General features: G+C 39.1%; 1 protein-coding gene across 1 annotated transcript; it reads right to left on the bottom strand.

Moving 5' to 3' along the window:
* Positions 1–2,580: 2,580 nt before the first annotated feature.
* LOC114549917 (CD9 antigen) lies at positions 2,581–14,770 on the bottom strand. The gene is made up of 8 exons (XM_028570261.1): positions 14,490–14,770; positions 9,415–9,517; positions 7,214–7,311; positions 5,978–6,052; positions 5,778–5,879; positions 5,087–5,176; positions 4,438–4,521; positions 2,581–3,233 (listed from the first exon to the last, which is right to left on the bottom strand). The coding sequence occupies exons 1-8, from the start codon at positions 14,544–14,546 to the stop codon at positions 3,168–3,170; spliced, it is 675 nt and encodes a 224-aa protein (XP_028426062.1). The 5' UTR covers positions 14,547–14,770; the 3' UTR covers positions 2,581–3,167.
* Between the last annotated feature and the right edge of the window lie 7,239 nt (positions 14,771–22,009).

Below are 22,009 nucleotides of genomic sequence, written 5' to 3'. Positions count from 1 at the left end.
TCAGACTTCTGTGGCAAATATATGCAAATGTTTCTTTTTCTTTCTGTCGCTTTTTTTTTTTTTAAGCTTATCTGATTATCATTGTTGGGTTTAATTCATTTTCCACTTCAAGTCTTTGCTAAGAGGATTTTTAGAAACTGAATTTAAATGCTGAATTACACTGACTGACTGACAATTCTTGCACTAATCATTGGTTGACTTACACTTTTTCTCAAGCCATACACAAGCACCAATGAAAATGAACGGGGCTTTACACCGAAGCTGCACGTTACACCAAACCTTTACACAGATAGTTACAAGTTTCTATATCACATTGATGTGTCTGACGTCTAAATTTTTGCACTAATAATTCTGCCATTCACAAATCTAAGCTGGGCTTTTCCAGAAGCAGCTTTAAGATTGATTTCTCTGTTTCTTTTTACATCAAGAATGATAAATATAATCATGGAAACGTTTGGTATTTTAGGTCTGTTTAGCTCAGAGCATTCACATTGTTAAAAACCGGTTTGGTTTAGGTGTTTGCAGGTTAGAAAAACACTTGTTTACAGATGTAGCTGCTTTAGTGATCCTCAACATGCAAGTAAAACAAACGATAATGTAAAGCTGGACTCTGTCTCCAAATGCATGTTTGCACTCAAGTTGAGTGGGTCTATTGGACTTTTTTGTGGAGTGGATTTGAGTAATTTCAAAGTCAGCTAAATCTGGCTGCAGCATTATCAATTAATCTGATAATTGTTTTCTTAATTAGGTTCTAATTATGTTAGAAAAGTGCTCATCCCAGTTTTTACAAAGCCTGATACGTTATTTTCCAATTTTACCAAAAGGCCAAAACCCAAAGACATTTCAATTTATTGTCAAAGAAAACCATCAAAAACATTAGAGGAGCTGGAAGAGAGATTTTTTGTTATTCGTGCTTTAAAAAAAAATGGCTTAAATTGATTAATATTCAGTCAATTCACTTATCGACTGACCGTTTCAGCTCAATGATGAGACATTCAGACCTTTGGAGATGGACACTTTGCCAAATATCAAATTCTGGTGTCAGGTTTGGGCTCTGAAACGCCAAGCTGTTTAAAGAAAACTTGTCAAAGTTAGATCTTAAAGGTCCCATGGCATGAAAATTTCACTTTATGAGGTTTAACATTAATATGGGTTCCCCCAGCCTGCCTATGGTCATAGGTGTAATAGGTGTAAACCGAGCCCTGGGTATCCTGCTCTGCCTTTGAGAAAATGAAAGCTCAGATGGGCCAATCTGGAATCTTCCCTTTATGACATCATAAGGGGAAAGGTTACCTCCCCTTTCTCTGCTTTGCCCGCCGCCCACAGCTGCCCAGAGAATTTGGCCCACCCATGAGGAAATCGAGCTACAACCGTGGCCCACCTGCAAAATTACGAATCCCACTATGGCCACGGCAAGACCCGCCCTACGAAGCAGCTTGATTGGTTGGGGTTAGGCATTTCACCTCAAGTGGTTAAGGTTAGGGTATTAGGGGATTGGTCATGTAAGAATGGATGCCTGGCCAAAGTAGTGTGTGAATTGTGAAGGGCGGGTCTTGGCGTGGCCATAGTGGGATTTGTAATATCGCGGCCCACCTTCCTCAATAGCATTTAAAGCTACAGACACAGAAATGGCACATACTAAGGAAAGCTCATTGTGGGACTGGCTCTAGTGGCTGTAGTTCTGCACCAAGGCTGAATTTCGGGAAAGAGACTTCAGATACAGTATTAGGGGACCACTGAGGCCTATATAGAAACTTCCAAAAAGCAGCATGTCATAGGACCTTTAATGGATGCCATTATTCTGTATTTGTCTTATTGTCAACAAATCCTTTGAAAAGACCAAAAACCAACAGGGTTCCTCCGTCTCAATACTTTAAAGGCAGTAAAAAAATATAGAATATCACCAGACTCTTTGGTATTTTCTTGTGGCATTTGTTTCCTGGTTTTCCAACTGCAGCTTCAACAGACGACCTGCAGTATACATGTAACTGACTACACAGTGACAAACAGCTTAGTGCTAAACAATCTGAGGGGGAACACTAACCCCAGGAAGTCAACCTCGCCACGACTTTAGGATTGTCAAAGCCATGTTTTTCATTTATTTCTTTAATGGAATAAATAATTATGTATCCTGACTGCCTCTGTTTTTTTAATTCAACTGGGTGATTAAGTTTACAGCAGAAAGGAGAAGTAAAGAAGAGTTTTGATTCAGACTCTTTGGGGCGATGTGGAAATTTAAATAATGCAAGTGATGTGGTGCAATGGTGCAAGTAATTAAATAATTTCAGGTTTATTTATCAACATTTCCTGTATAGGGAAACCCATTTCCAACATTTTTATGGGGAATGGAACCTTATTTTTTTTTTTCTTATTATGGCTTGGTTACTGTCAAGCAACCATCTCAGACTCATCAAGACTCTTTTGGTAACGTCACTTTATATATCATCATAGTCACTGAGTGGAGACAGTGTACTTTTACTTAAGGACTTCAGTCCTCTCAAAAAAAAAAAAAAACTTAACATGAAATGTTTGATGGACCTTTTTTTTTTTTCCTTTCTACAAAGTCAGTTTTACCACAAGTCTGTGTTCATTAGTTCATTTATTTGGCATTCAAAGATATTTAAACTGCTTTCATCAAAATATTTGCATATAACTCACTTCTGCTTAAAAAAAAATCCAAACATGTAATTTAAGCAACGAGCAAAAATAAAATTCAGTTAGCTGCAAAAAGACCGTTAGATTACAAACCAACCACAGGCAAACTTAATACATTTCACATCAACTGAACGGATATTAGAAGAGTTAATAGTTGGGATCTTCATTGTCCTCCAGAGGGCAGCACTCAATGTCTTTTTCCTTCAGAGCAACCGGTTCTGTGTTGTGATGAAAAGTAGGATGTACATTCATTATATTGGGTACCAGAATGAAGGGGAAAAAAAAAAAAAACACTTTGTCCACATTCCTCTGTAGGGAGATTACATGGGTGCCCAAAGTGGAAAAGAGCCAAAACATTAAGAGGTCCCATACTCTCACAGGTGTGTTCATCCTGTATGGATCCAAGCAATAAACTAAGGGACGAACGTTATGATTATTAAACTGATATAATCTCTAAAAAAGGAGAGGTTGTTAATGTAAGGACAGATAAGTTAAAGATGGAGGGGGTTTGTTCAGACAAAGTCCCTGGACTTCTTAATGGCACAGCAGAGCATCATGCTGAAGATCATCCCAAAGATCTGTGGAGGAGGAGACAGGAAAATACAGTGTTAAAACCACATTATATTTCTTCTCTTAGCTAAAATTAAAAACGTTGGTAAACATGGAAACATGCAATGTGCACTTTACAGCAGTGGTCCTCAAGATTGTTGGCTTGTGAGCCCTTAAAATCAAGTTCTTTGTCATAGTATACAGAAATGACAAAGAAGTCATTGGCAAAGACCGACTTAGATCTCCCTCTAACAATGTTCATACAAATATGTATAAAAGAAATTAAGATCTGAGACAGAATAGTGCAGCATTTAAAATACAGAAATACAAGATACAATCCTGTGGTAGACAGGTGTACGGTAATAGTAAAATGTATAAACTGATGTAAACAGCTTGTGCAATAATGTAATAACAGGATGTAGACAGGAAGATAATAATAAATGTATAATTTAGTAATCCCATAAGGGAAATTACAATGTTTTCACAGTGTTGTTAGAACACACATTACACACACAGGCCTGAAATACACACATATGCTCAGTACCTACACATGCACTAACGGAGAGATGTCAGAGTGAGGGGGCTGCAGCTGTTGAAGGACAGGCGCCCCTAGCAGTTGGGGGTTCGAGAGCACCTTGGCAGTGCCCGGGAGGTCAACTGGCAGCTCTCCAGCTACCAGTCCTCCACCATACCTTGGTCCATATGGGGACTTGAACAGCGACCCTCTGGTTCCCAACAGCTACTGCCATAGGTCTACTTGTGACTAGCGACGTGCAGGTAAACGTTAGACAGCCAGTCACAAACATTATTAGATCTTGGTAGAAGCATGCTGCATGCTTATTGGCTCTCTGACGCCGATGAGATTTACTCCTTAGGTATTGAAATTTGGTATTAAATGACGAGGCATTTTTCGATCCTCAAACCTTTACAGATAATTCAGCCGGTGCCTAAAAAGTATTGAATTTGGTACCCAGCCCTAGCGCTGACAGCCTTTTCTATTACCAGGTGTGCATTAGATAACACTTGACTGATTTAACGCAATGCTGGCTATGAGTTTTGATTATTCTTGTAGATTTGTTCCATTTAAATCATCGTATTCAGCAATTTAAAAGGAGGGATTAATTAAGTTACTCAAGATAAAGTAGGTTTAAATAGGTAATGCAAGTGTTCATTTGTGTCTAGATTTCCATTAAGACTTCAGGATTTAAGTTTCTGGCTCATCGACAGACTCACCACGATGACACCGATACCGATGCCGACCCCGCCGATAATGTGCAGTTTGTTGTTGAACATCTCGTCGATGGCAGCCGGACAACTCTGATAGAACAGCAGAAAGGAAAGACATGGTATCAACATTCATTGTGAAAATTAAAATACAGGTACAAATCATTTTAACTAAATTAAATGTATGCATTTTCAGTATTTTTTTAACCAAGTGGACCTTTTTGCAGTTATCCCCTCATTTTGTATATAATTATGAGGTTCAAATACTTCATTTTGGTGACTTCTTATGCACCAATTTGTGCTGGATTAGCTTGTCTGCTGGCATCTTAACGAGCAGGCTTTTTGATGCACCAAAAATATTTACTACAATGTTGTAAAATTGCTTACCAAGCTCACGTACCACCTTTTTGAGTCCAAACACACACAGATTTTGTTATGAGTGCATAAAGTTAGTGGAGTGGAATGTTGACGCATTAGACATTAGATTGTTACATTGTGACGTTCATTAATATCAAAAAGTTACGCACTAAAGCTTTAAGTAGGTTTCTACATAAAATAAAAATAAATATGTATTTTGAATTATTACAGCAGTAAGAGACCACCAATATCCTGTCTCCATCTGACCCTCCGTCAAAAACTCTGTACTGCATGTTGTTACCTTGGTGACGAGGAGCGCCAGTCCTTCCTGCTGGGGGCAGATATCTTTAGCAGCATCAATCACCGTCCCTGTGGGGCCGCAGCAGTCCAGCTGGGAAGAGGAACCACAACTTTAGTTCTGACCAGTCATTCGATTAGCTGTTTGTTTGACAGGGTTAGCAGATGTGTTCTTATAGCTTCCAGATTTTATATGCAGCCTGTGTTAGCAGCAAACACCCCTAATGTAAATCTTAAACTAAACATTAAATACAAAAAGGTAAGAAATATAAAAACAAGTGCATGTAAAACTGTCATCTCATGTTTCTTTTTGCTGGATGTAAAAAAGGCAAAAAATGTAATGACCTAAAAATTCAAATACTGAACAAAGCAATAGTTATACTGCAGGTTAAATAAAAAGGTTCTAAAGTGCTTTTCAGAATAAAAGACACATCATAGCAAAACTCAAAACAAACAACTTAAAGCCAACACGATAAAGTAAAAAAAAAAAGACTTAAACTAGTCTACAGCCATGCTAACCTTTGCTAATTAGCACTAAACACAAAGTACAGCTGACGCTGATGGGAAGGTCATTAGTTTTGCAGATTTTTGGTCATAAACCAAAGGGTTGGACAAAAAATAAAATTTGACCCGATGATGGCACTAAAGGGAAAGTTACCGGATCACCAACGTGTGTGTGTGTGTTTTTTTTTTACTCCAAAGTGGATGAGACGCAGCGTCTCCTTCAGTGCATCCTGTTTGGTGTCTTTGTAGTTGCTGTAGGTCTGCTTATAGAACTCCGTGAAGTCCTCCACCACCTGAAGACACACAAAGGAAAAAATTTAATTAAAAATTAAAAAACTCCATTTTAAATTGCTGGTTGAATGTTGACTCTGCTGTGTGTGCGCGTGCATACCCTGTCCTTGTTGGAGAGGCCCCGGATCCCAGCAGCAACTTCCACAGCGAAGATGAGGAGCAGGAAGAGGAAAAACTAAAAAAGAAAAAACTGTTTTCAGTCAGTTTTCTACAACTATGGATCTACAGTGTAGTAGAACAGGAGAGAGAGAGAGATCGATCAATCCATCCATCCATCCATCTTGCAGTGCCTGTGTACAGTCCAAACCAAGGTGAAACATGTCATAGGATCCAGGAAGGCTCGTTTAAGGAACAGTTCCATGAATTTGAAGGTTTATTAGTAGCCAAAACACTGCACAGCTGTTTATAATACTCTAAAGGAGGACAACAATGGAAAGTTATAATGGTGACGATAAGTTTCTCTTTCGTTGCTACAATGAGAGAACAACTAGAATGGGTCATTCAGTCAGTGGGTGTAAAGGTCAGCTTGTGATCACAGTTCGTCTTTGTTCGTTAGGTCTTGATTTTTCCCTTTGATTACATAATTTTACAGTGCTTGTGACTGAAACTGGAATTAGGCTTCATCACACAAGGGTCTCTCCACAGCACACTGACCAGGGCATCGTGGGTAACCATATGTTGCAGGAGAGCCGATGCGCACACCTCGAAACTGAGAATACAAAAAACTGCAAACGTTAAAGTTGGTTTGAAACAAACAGCCACACGAGAGTCTCTGAACAACCCCCATGCATGTTTACCTACACACGGCTCGGTAATGAGAATAACAGTTGAAGGAATACGCCACCGTTTGTTGAAATAGTGCTTGTCACGGTCTACCCTGGCTGTAGATAGGTGGGCCAACGCATTTTTTGTCTCAGTGCAAGTAATTAGGTTGTTTTTTTGTCTTTTGTTGGCTCTTTTACTCGCAACATGCTAACCGGCAACACAGGATTCCATTCACTACGCTAAGCTAACTAGCGGCGGCGCTGCCGGTGTTGCACCGGACTAAAACAATGCATGCACAAAAAATGCGTTGGTCCACCTATCTACAGCTAGGGGAGACCGTGATAAGCCCCATTTCAACAAACGGTGGCGTAAAATGAGAACTGTGACAGGTAGAGCGGTGATCCAACAATGAGTTGGAGACTCAACAATATTATATCTGCAGGCATTGCCATCACGTTGAATCAGCCCTTCAAACATCAATTGAAACCAAACTTTATGGTCCAATAAAAAAATAAAAAGAAATAAAATAAAAAGAAATCTCTTCCCTTGCTGAATAGAAAGAATGACTCACCAATCCCAGCATGCACGGCGACTCTTTAATGGCTCCGCAGCATCCCAGGAATCCCACGACCATCATCAGAGCCCCCGCCGCAATCAGGATGTACACACCTACAGAACAACAAGACACACATCGTGGAGATATGGTTTTAATATCATGGCACTGCAGGATACTTTAAGAGAAGATATTCACGCTTTTTTTTTTTTTTAAATAACTGATCAAAATCATTGATCCAATGGACAGACTGAGAAGATGCCAGCAAATGAGGGCTGTGTTGTGTGCAGTGGTGGAATGTAACCAAGTACATTTACTCAAGTACCTCAAATTTGAACGATTATTTTCTTCTCATGCCACTTTCTACTCTACACTTCAGGAAGACAATATTGTACTTGTAACTCCACTACGTTTAAAAATGTTAGCTAGTTTATAAATTAATATTTTTGCATAAAAACAAAGCTTACAAAATATGGTGCCTTATTAAAAATTAAACTACCCAACAGTATATACATGTAGGCCTACAACTGAAATAAAAGTCAATTGACAAAGAGATTGGAAACAATTGATTTTTTATGCCAACACATTTTATGGTTCCAGCTTCACAAATGCAGATTTTCCTTTAAATTTATTTATAAGTAAAAAAACTGCATTAAGTACTTTTAATACTGTAAGTACATTTTGTAATGTTTTTAACAGTGTGATATAGTACTTTTAAATGTAAAGAATCTGAATACTCCACTACTTGTGTGATGTAGCTGCTCCGATTTCATACTCTGAAAAGGTTGATGTTATCGCACTTTCCCATTACTCGAGCCGTTCACTTCAGCCACTTATTGCTGGGGTACGTACATAGTAGTCTATATGGACGACGTTTCACTTCTGGAACTGTTCAGGTGCCGCCGGAAATACCACCAAGTGTCCCTCATTTCAGCCGGATGTCCGACACCTTCCGCTTTCTTTGTGTTAAACTCTGGTGGATTTCTGAGGACTATGGTTAACTGCTCCTCAGATCTCTGCAGGGTAAATCCAGACAGCTAGCTAGACTGAGTTTTCTGTTGCACGACTAAAACTACCTTCCCGAGGGTATATTGCAGAGGTACTGTTGTTACGTCTGGCACTTAACGCCGCCCAAGACAATTGCGATTGGTTTAAAGTAATGCCAATAAACCAGAACACGTTTATCTACCATCCCAGAATGCTGTGTGGACTAGCCAGACCCTCCTCCACAGCGCTGTGGAGGAAGGTCTGGCAATGTGAGACTACGTTTTTTCTTGTACCCGTATGCATCACCATAGACAACACAGCCCTAATACACATTGTACTTATGATGTGCCTACAGCTCATCCTCATCTGCTTCTCGTACGTCAACTTGCATCAGAAATGTGCACGTAGTGTCAAAGCTAGTTGAGTTCAGGGTACTGATGCTGCTCAAACCAGGCAGATACACAAGTGAACTCGCAATGTGTTTTAGTACTTTTCTTCGGGATGTAGTTATGAATCATAATCAGCAAAACATGTCATCAAGTCATAAACTGCTATGGCATGCTGCTATATGAATTTTCAAACAAAACAAATTAGAACAATTATGTTCGAGCCCTCAGTAAAGAACAAGCATCTTTGTCATTTGATGTGGCTGTCATAATGATGAATCACAAAAGTTTTTTTATATTTTTATATATATATATATATATATATATATATATATATATATATATAATAACCACAGCACTGATGTCAGATACATTAACCACACAACACACAAATTAACATTATTAAGATGTTTGTCATTTCAAAACAATCCTCTGTCGCCTCACTGCCCACTTCGCTTGTCAGTTTGATGGAAGCGAAACACAAAGAGTGAAACAGGGGGGGGGGAAAAGAGGGTTTCTTTCTGCGAGTTCCTCAGAGAACACAAAAGAGGAGAAACAAAGACGTCCCTGTCAGCCAGTGAAGAATGAAAGCTATGTGTGGAGGGCTCTGCCAGGCCGGAGGAGCCGCCTCGCTGTGGACTAACTTTGGCCTCAGCTGCCCTCTGTACACCCTGGGGTGAAGCTAGCATTTTAACATTACCAACCCTGCCTTTAAATGTATGGTAAAGTAAAGATGGTGAGTCCAGCTTTCTCTAGAAGGACCACTCGCTCGCTGTGGTTTAAGAAACACTGATTTAACAGGACGGAACGCGATGGGTGTTAGAAGTGTAATGTCAATGGCCTTACCAGTGAAGAAGACTGTAGGCGAGTCCTCGCTTTCAAACAGTCCTACTGTCCTCGAGTCAAATCGCAGCCACAGGGCCACAGCCAGCACCCCAGTACCTGCCAGCTACAGGAGAAAGAAAGATGATATGTATGAAAGGGTCGGACTCCAAAAAACAAAAACAACCTGGTAATTAAACGGTTTACTGTCACCTTCAAGTCATATCTGTGAACATAGAGCCAATGAGGATAATGCTCTTAACAGCATTAAGTTGCACAAATACAATTGAGACATCCTCTGTATTTCACATTATCAAGACTAGGAATCTACAGCCATGCTAGCAGCTCCATGAGGACAACATACTAATTCTATGCAGGTTGTGAGTATGTTGTGTGCTCACCACATTACACACAGTCTCCTGAATACCAAACATCCAAACAACAGATCCTCTAGTTTGAAAAAAATAAAATAAATCAGACCCGTTACTTTAATCTGTGATGGAAGATTTTATTTTTAGGTGTTCCTACTTTACTCTGCCATTTCAGCTTTGCTTAATGAATTCATGGATCTTTTATCGAGAACGCCACAAGTTATACATAACAAAATAAGCATGAGCAGATAAAGGATAGTCCTATTGTGTGTGTGTGTGTGTGTGTGTGTGTGTGTGTGTGTGTGTGTGTGTGTGTGTGTGTGTGTGTGTGTCTCCCTTTGTGTTCACCACAGTGATAGCCCACTGGAATGACTCAATATCTCCTCAGCAACCACAAAACAAGTTTACATCAACTCTTTGTTGCCAACCAAATAATTTCCATATCAGCGGAAAGCTGACGTCTGTGTTGTTGTTCACCAGGAGGTAGGAGTGAGATCCTGCTACAGTCTGATGACCATGAATCAGTGGACACATGCTTATCACCACAACAATGTGCACCCAACCTCATCAACCTACGGGAGGAGGAAAACATCTGGGATACTCGTCTGTGCAAAACCAGCAACTTCATTTTTGTCACCGAAACGTTTTTACGGACTCATTTGTTTAATTCTAACAAATACATGAAATATATTAAAGCAACTAACAGTATTCTGCTTTACAGTGAGATTGAAATAAGCACAGTCAAACCATAAGGATTTTTTACATCCCACTATGACGAAATTACACCAAACCTCTCAATATAGCCTTATTTATCACTATACTCAGGTACTTTGTAAAGGCAGATAAGAGTATAGGGATCAAAATCAGTATCCGGAAAGATTCCCAAGGTGCATTTCATCAAAAAACATCCAATCACTGAGCTTAAAATGATGTTACATGGGTCGCTAATGGCATGTGGAAGCTCAAGATTACACCGTTAAGAAAACTTCAGCTACCATGGCGCCATGCTTTGTTCCCAAATGAAACTAAAAAGCGTTTTAAAATTTGATACCACTCCAATTCATGCTTCTGAATGGCTTCCTCTCCATAGCAACGACTGCCGAGGCTCATGGGTATTTTAGAATTTAGTACCGTGTGGGTTTACATGAAATAATTCAAACTGGTTGTCATGACAAAAACACAAATTATCCAGGAGAGTCCTATGTTCCCATGCAAAGTAACATTAAGGATATCAATTGAAAAAAAAAAATTGAAATCCTTTTTAAAAACTACTATACTTGACTTTTTGTGAGTTTTCCAGATACAAAGTGCCGCTCTGGCAGTTACATTAATTATTTAGAAGTCAGTGTGAGTCACAAGGCAAGTTGGTTCAAAAAAATGTTTTTGCACAATTTTCTACTCTAAAGTTAATCACCACCACACCTTCTGGAGTTATGACTAAACTCTAAAGTGTAGTCAGAGTTACCCAGACACACCTCATCATCTATTAAACCTTCAAATGGAGCCTCGAGCTTAAACTGCGGCTCAACTCCGGATTACATTTGTCAAAGTTTGAGTTAGTGTGATCTTTACAAGGAATGCGTTTGGTGTCTTTACCATACACTTTACTAACAATACACATTCAAGAGTGTTTGAAATACATTTAGTCAATTACATACATACAGTACCTGCAGTTTACACACTCACGGTACGGTAAGTGAACAGTCAACACTAACTGTAGTTTCACACAAAACTTGTCACTTTGTTTAGTTGCGCTATACTAAGTCAACTGTATTAAAACACGGTAGAAAATGAGATTTCATGTAGTGCTGCATTTGGGCACAATTGGAGAGAAAGCCACTAGTGAAATAAAGCATGCTATAATAGATTGTTTGGAAAAGAAGAACGTGCTGTATTAGATCGCAAGTGACCTAGTTAAGCGTTTGTCTCCGTCCCCTCGTGAATAGCCTAATTCAAGAATCACTTATGATCACTTCTATTGTACTTTAAAGAGAGTATCAAACAAACTGTAAAAACGTCAGCAAATGTCTCTGGAAAACTTCCATCTTGAACAAATTCTGCTTGAGTCAACATCAAAGACAGTCACAGTTGCTGTTGTGCGTTTTCAGCAGCAATTCGAGAGAACGCAACAATAAAAATCAGACTAGTGTCCTCCTGTAAACACAGCAACAGTAACAGCACAATACTGAGCGGACAAGTTGGTAACATGACAACAGTTATTAAGACGTGCCTTACACCTGCTCAGGTAATGTGTAAAATATAAGTTTCTTAACCAACTTGTCTGGTGCAACCCCATTTTACAAACTAGCGTAAATCCCACTTTAATTAAGCTATGTTTCCACTTAGCAGGTATAACAGCCTGCTGAGCTTTTAATATATGCACACATACCCCATATTAGGAAATAGGCCCAGGATGTTTTAGCCTAGCACAAATAATCTTTCCATCTGATTAGAGCAGTATTATTCACAGACTACGAAGCCATGGAAACTAGTTTATTTTAGCAGTTGATATCTTGTTTTCATTATGTGCTCTCCAATTTAAAAGATAAATACAGACAGGAAAACAGGAAGCGAGTGCCCTGATTGATAAATGGATATTGGTGTTAACGTACAGTAAACACACTCAGGAGAGTTGGTGCATTTGTGTTGTCGAGGCAGCGATGAGCTATCTTAAAACATCCTGAAAGAAACAGGCCTGTCCCCTTGAGGTCCACATTAGCTCTTATTAACCACAAAAGGCACTGTGGACGCCATTAGCAGTGCAAGTGCAACAACAGAGAACTGAATTATTGCTGAGATGTTTGATGGCTTTTATAAGCCTCAACAAATGCCCACTGCCTTTAATGAAATTAAAATATCCTTCCAGACAATGTGGAATTGTGGCAAATGCATTTTAGAAACGGGTACAAGGAGCCCAATTTGTTTGCAGCAACGAGCCCTTTCGCCAACAACTCAGACCTTACATTGTAGAATAAATAAACCAATCTAATCTGATGTTTACGCTTCTCTCTAAATCAGACTGCTCCTTCCGTTGTCATCTCATTTGTCCACCCAGAACCATCTGTGCCATCATTATACACACTGAAACTGCACTCAAATGGTCAAAACAGTCATTAAGCATGAACAAACAGTCTGTGTGGGTTCTTCTAACACTAAACAGGTCATCACAGTAATAACAGCAAGCAGTGTGGGTATTTGGGAGTAAATCTCTGTTTGAAATACACAAACAGTAACTTATAACCATTTCACAAAAAAAATCCCACAGTGGGTTTTTTTTCTACAGCGGATGTCAAACCCTTGTTTCTTTTAAGACCAGACTTTGACTGTACAGATGTTCAAATACAGACAATAAAACTGGAAGGTAGCACTTGAGAAAACAATGAAGTGACTCCAATAATTTCTGACTTTCATTAGCTAACCTGTGTTTCAGACACTTTCATTAAGGTATTTGTCATTTTTGCAAGCGCTTATACGGTTAAGATTTAGTGGAAAAGGCTCTGCTGCAGGAACTAGATCTTACTTAAAATCAGCACCAATGTGGTATCACAAGTATTTAAAAGCATTAATGCAAAATATTCTCCAGGTTCCAGCTTCTCAAATGTGATGCAATTAAATGTCTTTAGTTTTCGGACTGTTGGTTAAACAAAACAAAAAAGGCACTTTAAAAGACATTACTTGGGCTCTGGGAAGTTTTCTGACATTTTATAGACTAATCAAACCATTAACTAGCCAGCTCACCTTTTTACCTTATGTTCTTTATATTCTGCCACTTATTATAAAATTTGTGGGAAATCACAGTATGCGTATTGGTTTTAAACTTTACTTTTTGTAAGTACGGTTTGATGGGAAAATAGTTAAGGAGGGTTAAGATAATGAAACACTGCGTTAGTTCAGCTGCATCATTCACTGTCTCATCCATCAGCTGTTTGGCTATAAGATGACTAACATCCAGTCATATACTCCTTAATCTTGATTACTGGCAGTTCGACTATTTTTTTCAATTTTCAAAAACTAAAATGTGATTGAGACTACCAAATCAAAACTACTATGTGTACATTTCTGAAATGTGTCACTATATCAGATCTGATTAAAGTACAGCCGATTCAACATGCGATACCAATATAATTTGGTAGGAAAATGTTCACCAGGCACACCACGTGTGTTTTAACGTCATGCCAGGCACTGTTCTGTCAGAGTAGTACATCAAGTTTTCCAGTCATAGACGTATACCTGAAGGAACAATGTGGTCCAGAAGACAGCAGATGAACCTATATCGACCGCTAATTTTCACCAGGAGGATACATTTTCAGAGCAAAAAGAAATTGCCTCTTTCATCAGGATCTGAGTCATTAATTCAGCTGTATTATTTTTTAACATTGCTGTCTAGCAGAACATGTTTGTTACTCTAAGAGACCCACCTCAAGTAAGGCTAGTAGGCAAAAATCTTTCTCAGAGTGGTTTGGAGCTTGATTGAAGTCACCATTGTTTTTTTTAACCAAAATCTACCTCAAAAACAAAAATTAAGCAACCTCTGATACCTCTTAACCATACGCGATAATAGTCCTCAAACTAAAAAGGATTTAAAGCATCTTTTTACTTCTTTAGAAATTACTAAAACCTCTTTTAACCTGAAAAAGAAGCAACCAAATCCCCTAAAACACAAGCTTTAAATAACCCAGAGTGTTATGTATCAACCACAACTACCATTGTGTAAGCGACACTACATACCCAGAAGAGAAAGTTGAACACAAACACCATGTATTTGACACACTGCAGCGCCCCCATGGCTCCGAGATCAAGATTTAGATGTCTTTATGAAGAAGATCCAAACGTGAGCGTTCTCTGTTCAAGAGTTAAACTGTCTTCTTTCTCGGAGGAAGAAAAAAGACAGAGTGAAAACAAGATAGTTCCCTTTGGTGAACCACTCCCTTGCATGGCTCACCTGGGTATACTTAGGAAGTCAGTAGGGGGAGGGACCGAGTGGTGTGAGGAAGAGGAAGGAGGTGGGAGTGCTATCTGTTCCAGTGGATTTCAAACAGAGGACTCTCGAGTTGTAAATCAGAGCAGGTGAATGCAATTGACAGGCAGGTTAATTATTCTGAGCACCAAGGATATAAGGATATATAGGCCTGAGAAGCAGTTAGTTGTTAGTTGTGTGAATTTTCAATCATTAACAAGTCAATAAAAGAAATGTGTCAGAAAGCCATGGGATAAAGAAAAGAAGGGAAGGAGCTACTTTGAGGTTCAGGAAAAAGTGGAAAAAGCAAAGAGCAATGTTGCATTTCCAAAGTCATATTAACTTCCACTGCTCGCTTTTAATGCAACGTGTAGCCTACAACTGTTGGTTTTGCAAATGACAGTGACTCATTGAATGGTTTCAGTTAAGAGCAGTAGTTCATAAATGTATATTTTTAGACTATCATTTAGTCTGTCCGCTATTATCTGCTATTATTATCGCGTTTTTTTAAATTTGTTTTTATAGAGGACGAGTTTCCTTCTCTACATATTATATGGCTTGCTCCCTCATATATATGGGCATATAAAATAAAGACACTGAAGAAATTGGACTCTAAAATCTAGAAACTATAAAGATAATTAAGGGATGAATTCCAAGCACACTGTAAACATGAATGGAACAGAGTATATGCATCAGTTATTTCCCCCCAGCAAAATATAAGGTCAAAAACCATTGAGGTGTCCTCTCCCTGTTGTCACATGAATGTACAGTAGCCTACATCACTAGATAGTTACTGGTCCAGTGAACTAAGACTATAATTTGGGAGGATTTTACAATAAGAATATGTTCTTAAAATTGTACAATCCTCCCAAATTATAGTCCCAGTTTACTGGACAACACAAATTGTGTGCTAAGAATGCCAAATACAATGCAAACATGATCCTTATTGTTAAAGAATAAAAAAATATTAATTAACTATAGAAATGCAGCATTGTATGTATTGCCCTTAGTAACAGACTTCATTTGAAATGTTATCAGCCTTTTCTTATTATCTCAACAACTGCCGTAATATATCCATCAAACTTCTAACAACAATATGAACAGCAGTACAGCAATATAACAGTAACAATGACTGTCACATTAATAATTATATAAAAAAATAATGGTCACAACTTTAAATAATAACAGTACTTAAATGAACAGCAATGTGCACCTGTTGTATTTTAATCCAGGCTGATGACAATACGGTAAAACCACTGCTGGGTGATCAAAAAAGGCTCCAGGATTAAATAAATCCTGGCTGTTAGCCTGGTTGGGAGCAGGCTAGCTGCACAGAATAAATCTCCATGGTGATTTATGTGCGTCCGCTTTCGTGAAACCGAGTCAAGGCTAAATTCAACCAGGATAACTGGAATATCCCGGCTTAATCCCTTATCTCGGCTTTGTGAAACAGGCCCCGGCGGGTTAAGACATGGGCATTGTGGGCTTAGGAGCGGGTTGGCTCTGATTGGGCAGGAAACACCAGGATGGAAAATGTGAGTGTGGAGAGGAAACAGTAAAACACTTCTTGATCCAATGGAAGAACTACTCACGACAAAGGAGGAAGCTTTTTAGTGATCTAGGAGCAGCTGGAGAAACAACCTTTTAGACACGATCCATTCTAAATTTGGATGAGTGGACTACATTAAAGAAGTTGATGGACTATCTACGTAGTATTGGACTTTATAATAAGATATGAATAAGTAAAGACAGTGTTGGTAATTAACAGTAGTGTGCAGCAATACGCCACTGCAGCGTCTAGTCTGCCGTAAATCCAAAGAAGAAGAAAAGGAAGGAGTTAATATGAGGAAATCAACTGAATGGTTTGTGATTGGACTGCTGGATACAGTTGTACATTTTAGATACAATCAAACCGTCACCATCACATTTTTTGGGAGATAAACTGCCTCACTAAAACAACAGACTTTACAATGTCTTACTTACTTGTGTTTGGTTTGTTCTACATCTTTATTACAGCAAGCATATAGGGCTGTGAGGACTTAACTTAAGCTGTAGGTAGGATTGCGAAGATCCAGGACTTAGTAATTTGAACATTGACAACTTCTCAGTCCCTCCCCCACTTTCTGCTAAAGCCCCAAATGGTCTCCTAAGCCCCTCCCCCCATAAGGGAGAATGAATGCGTGTGCATGAGCAGTGATTGACACCCAGTTAGACAGGAGAGGGAGCGGTAGATTTTTGCAAATTGCACTACAGGCTGGAGGTGGTGCCAGAGGAGCTGGATTTGTTTTTAAATGACCGGCTTCATATAGTTCTACTGGAACATAGGGTCAGTTTCAGCGAATACGACAGAAAGTTAGTTTTAGAAGTCTTACCTACTGCACCTTTAAGGAGTGAGATGCAGCTTTTCAGGAAAGGTGACGAACCAGCATAGAGTGAAGCACGGGTCTTCCTGTCAACCTTGAAAAAAACACGTTTGCCCCCCAATGTTTTTGACGCCTTTTTTTCACAGTTTGTTTTTGCTTTTTCCAACGTTTTAAATTGTTACATTTTTCTTCTAAACATTTTCAGCGCTTATTTCTACGTCCCATATTTTGTGATATAAAACAAAAATTGAAAACAGGTAAATTTGACCCAAAGTCAACACAAGGGTTTTAAGAGAGGCATCAGGGATGCAAACATGGCTGAAGAAGGTTGATGCACTTTGTGCTATCACCAGTGTTGTAATGTAACGAAGTACAAATACTTCAAATTTTCCCCGTATCTGTACTTTACTTAGTTATTCATATTTCTGGAAACTTTTACTTTTACTCCACTACATTTCCAAAATGAAATGTATAATGTTACTCCACTACATTTCCCCTAAGTATCTTAGTTAAATTTCTTAGACTGGAAAAAAGCAGGTTTTGGCCAATCATTGCTCTTAGATTGCCAGGTTTGTTGCCATGCGGCAAAAAAAACAAAAAAAAACTAAAGAAGAAGAGGAGGAAGCATAATGACTGATAGTGTCATGGAAGCACCTGGTTCAGGCTCTGCCACCATGGTAACAGACGATGACCACCACCACAACAGTGGTGATGAAGATAACATCACACACGTTTCTTTTTACTTTTACTTCTAATAATTAAGTACATTTAATATCAGAAAATGACTTTTGATAGTACAGAAAACATCAGATACGTTTTTACTCAAGTAATATTGTAAAAGGTAACTTTAACTTCTACCAAAGTCATTTTCTATGAAGATACTTGTACTTTTACTCAAGTATAGCTTTCAAGTACTTTATACAAGACTGGTTATCGCACTTTATGTTGTCACAGTTACACATTACAATTTACACACATTTGTTTTGTTAGCTAGAGTATGACTGCAACTTCTGATTATGATCATTTTACCATTATTCACCAACCAGGAGGTATTGATTTTTTTTAATGAATAACAAATTACAAGTCAAGAGAACTTGGTTCAGTGAAAACAATATTCTGCCTCGTTTTAAATAATGTAAGACCAACGAGAAGCAGAAAATAATGTGGATGGAGAGAAATGGTACACAGGTAGCATATTAACACACACACACACACACACGCGCGCGTCCTGGGGCTGGGGTTCAGTGCTGTTTGCTGAGGTAACTCGAGCTGCTCTCCTCTCCCAGTGGATCCAGTGAAACCAACAACAACACTAGCTTTGTCTCCAAGCTGCTAAATCCTCCCCCTGTCTCTCGCTCTCTTTCTTCGCTTCCTCCCTTCATTCTCCCTTCTCTGCCAAGAACTATTTAGTTTGACAAATATGCTACTGTTGCATGCTGCAACCTGTTCGATTGGTGTGCGTCTCCAGACTGGATATTTGTGTCACAACTGATTTAGAGATTAGGAGGTAAAGAGAAAAGTGAGAGGACTTGTTGTAGAGGGAAGAAGACACAAAAGGTAGTGAAATAAGAGGAGGGTGGTAAACCTGAGACAAAAGAGTAGGCTTTAGGAAAAAGGAGGGACTAGAAGGTGATAGAAGAAAAACAAATGGTGAAGAAGCATCGATTGCACAACAGTCTATATCGACGATGTTTCATTTCCGGGATTGCTCCGGTGCCGCCGGATGTCCCTCATTTTGGTGTGGATGTCCGTTGCCTTCCGCTTTCTTTGTGTTGGCGTTCTAAACTCCTGATTTCTGAGGACTATGGTTACCTGCTCCTCAGATCTCTGCAGGGTAAATCCAGACTATAGCTAGCTAGACTATCTGTCCAATCTGAGTTTTCTGTTACACGACTAAAACGACTTTTGAACGAGCACGTTCCACCAAAACAAGTTCCTTCCCGAGGCTATTTTGCAGAGGCGCCGCGGCTCCGTACGGCGCACAGTGCCGCCCATGACGATTGTGATTGGTTTAAAGAAATGCCAACAAACCAGAGCGCGTTTTTCTCCCATCCCACAATGCTGTGTGGACTAACCAGACCCTCCTCCGCAGCGCTGTGAAGGAAGGTCTGGCAATGCGAGACTAATTGCACAATTTCTTGGCCCTTTCCTGACAGATTGGCCTCAATCACAGGTCCATGTCAGTATTTTTCTGAATTACTGTATGTCCAAAAAATGGTTCAGAAAAGCCCAACCATGTGTCCATGTAAAGCAAATGTTTCATCTAGCATAAATGGCACAAATTACGTCAGTTCACACATGGCATAAGACTGCATCTCCACGTGTCTTGAGTGACCAATTATTTGGGGATCTCACTTTCACTTTTGTGTTCGAAAAAGACCAAATTGTTTTTAATTGGCGGTAGGCAGCAATGCGCTCCCCCGTAACTATTCCATGGCATGTTCAAGGTCAACCAAATCGCCCAAGATGTTTGACACACTTCTAATATATCTCCATGGGCTTTTGGAAATTTTCAGAAGTTGTGGACAAAGCCACCTTACGCAATTTGAGATCGCTACGCTTAAGCAGAGGACTTCTCTTCAGTAGGCGGTCGGTCAGTGTGGCCCAGGACACATTCACATTCACATACTCTAAACCACAAGTGTCAAACTCAAGGCCCGCGGGCCAAATCCGGGCCCTCGCACATTCTGATCCGGCCCGCATATCTATTTAGGTTCACAATATATTTTGGCCCACCTAGTTGTACGCCAAACCAAAAACATGGGAAACTCTTTTTCAACTTGCAATTACGCAACACTCAAAGCAGAATTTGGCAAATTTGCCGACTTTGAGACTCAGAAATTCCCCCAGAAGAAGCAGAGAGTTTGCATATTCAGGCTGTGAAAGAGCTTGTTGTGAGTCGGCTGTGTGGTAGCCTACTTAGTAAATGTAATCATTGTTTTGCTCGATTTGCTAAATTCTAGAATGGCTTTGGAACAGTTTTGCTGACTTTTTCAGGGCTTTATGTGGACCAAACTGTAAGTGAGAAGACTATATGAGACATGTTATAATTGAGTCAAAGATATTTTACTTTTTCGATGAAATAAAAGCATCTCCATAAACTCTACATGTCTGGCCCTTGATGCGATTCTCTTTTTCCAGTGTGGCCCTTAGTGAAATTGAGTTTGACACCCCTAAACGATCGGATCTCAATGCGTCCTTAATGCATCTTGTGTGCATTCACACCTGTACGGCTCACCCAAGACCCATGTTAACACCCGGCCTGAACAGGTCCAAAGTGTCAACTCTGCTCTGCTCAACAGGTCTCCAGTAAATAAATCCCACTTTATTTCTCATGATTCAGCAATATAGGGTAGCCAAGTGATCTGATATTTACAGCTACAGTACATGTTGTCAGTAACATTGGCTCATGCAGTTCAGTTTGGACATACAGTAAGTGGTATTTCCTGGTGGGAAAGTCTTCTATCTGAAAATGTCAACAATAGATGGCTCCACAGATTAGGCTACCAAAAAAGACCATCCCTGTTATCTGTTGAAAACAGTTAGAATAGCTTAAGTCCAAAAACTGTAAATTCCAACAAAATGCCCTGTCATACAAATTGCAATATTGAATGGTATTGTTTAAAATAAGCACAAAGCTTAAAAGTACTTGAGTAAATTTACTAAATTACATTTCACCATTAATATTCCACTGATCTTAAAGATAATTATTATAATAATATGCACATATTTCTAATTTGTGGCTCTTACATTGGAAATAAATAAATCGGGCTAAGAGTTTTTTTTTAATGTAACGTTAGTTTTCCAGACAGGAGCTTACTTTGTCACTATTATTTCAAATGTTGTGACTTACCCAGAAGACGAAATTAAAGATGAAGAGGGCGTACTTCACGCACAGCTCCCAGCTGCTTAGAGCCGTCATCCCTGCTGTGTTTTTACTGTGTTAGCTAGTATCAAAAAGTTATAGCCTATATATAGCCTATAATAGCCTATCTGGATACAACTCCCGCCGTTTGTCAGTTTTTAGGTGTCCAATTTATAGGTTCAGTTTGGATGTGTCGCGTTCGGCTCGGTTCGGCTCCGTTCGATAACTTCCGTCAACTGTCGGTTGGTTGGGGTTGGAGCAGGGTGGACAGAGCGCGCCTTCAACAGATGCAGCTCTGTGTCCTGTGTGCGCGCGCCCCCGACCTGTTGGGAGGAAATAGAGAAGATCAACTGATGAACACCATGCTGCACACCCACAGAAATAAAGAAATTTCTCTCTTTCTTTTATTCCTCTTTTTCTTTTCTTTCTTGCTCCTCTTTGCTTCTGTTGTCCTTTTTTTTTAGAGCTAAACACACCGATGGTGGGTAGGCTAACTGTGAAAGAAAAAACAGGAATAAACTAAATTACATCATATAGAGGCCTACTAAAATCCATTTTTGTAACAGGTAACAGACCAAAAAGTAAAAAGTAGGATACAAAAGTATTTATTTGAATCAAAATAGGCTATATACCAAAAGTAAAAGGACTTATTATTCAAATGGTCCATTTCAGAATAGTGTAGCCTACATTAGGCTATATTATAATTAGTGATGCATTTGTTGATGCTAGTAAAGTTGAAGCTAATTTTAATTACTTTACACAGTGTCAGGTAGCTTGTGAATTTACAAATGTTTAGCATGACAAAATAAAAAAAAAACGGACTAAAACCAATCAAGAAAACATGCATATAGAAAAACAAATATCTTACAGAAAAGCCAAAATGAGATATAGCTACAAAACACAACCCACCACACATACAATTCCTCCAAGGATAATGCGAGTGTGAGTGCAAACAAATAACAAAGAAGAGAGAATAATACAAGGAGGCAAGAACACAGGTTAGTTTAGGTTTAAACTATAATAATCAATAATCAATGAAGAGTTTAAAAAAATGGTCCACATA

The sequence above is a fragment of the Perca flavescens genome, chromosome 23 (assembly GCF_004354835.1).
Source record: "Perca flavescens isolate YP-PL-M2 chromosome 23, PFLA_1.0, whole genome shotgun sequence".
Taxonomy (NCBI): Eukaryota; Metazoa; Chordata; class Actinopteri; order Perciformes; family Percidae; genus Perca; species Perca flavescens.
This window is presented reverse-complemented; position numbering and strand designations above follow the sequence as displayed.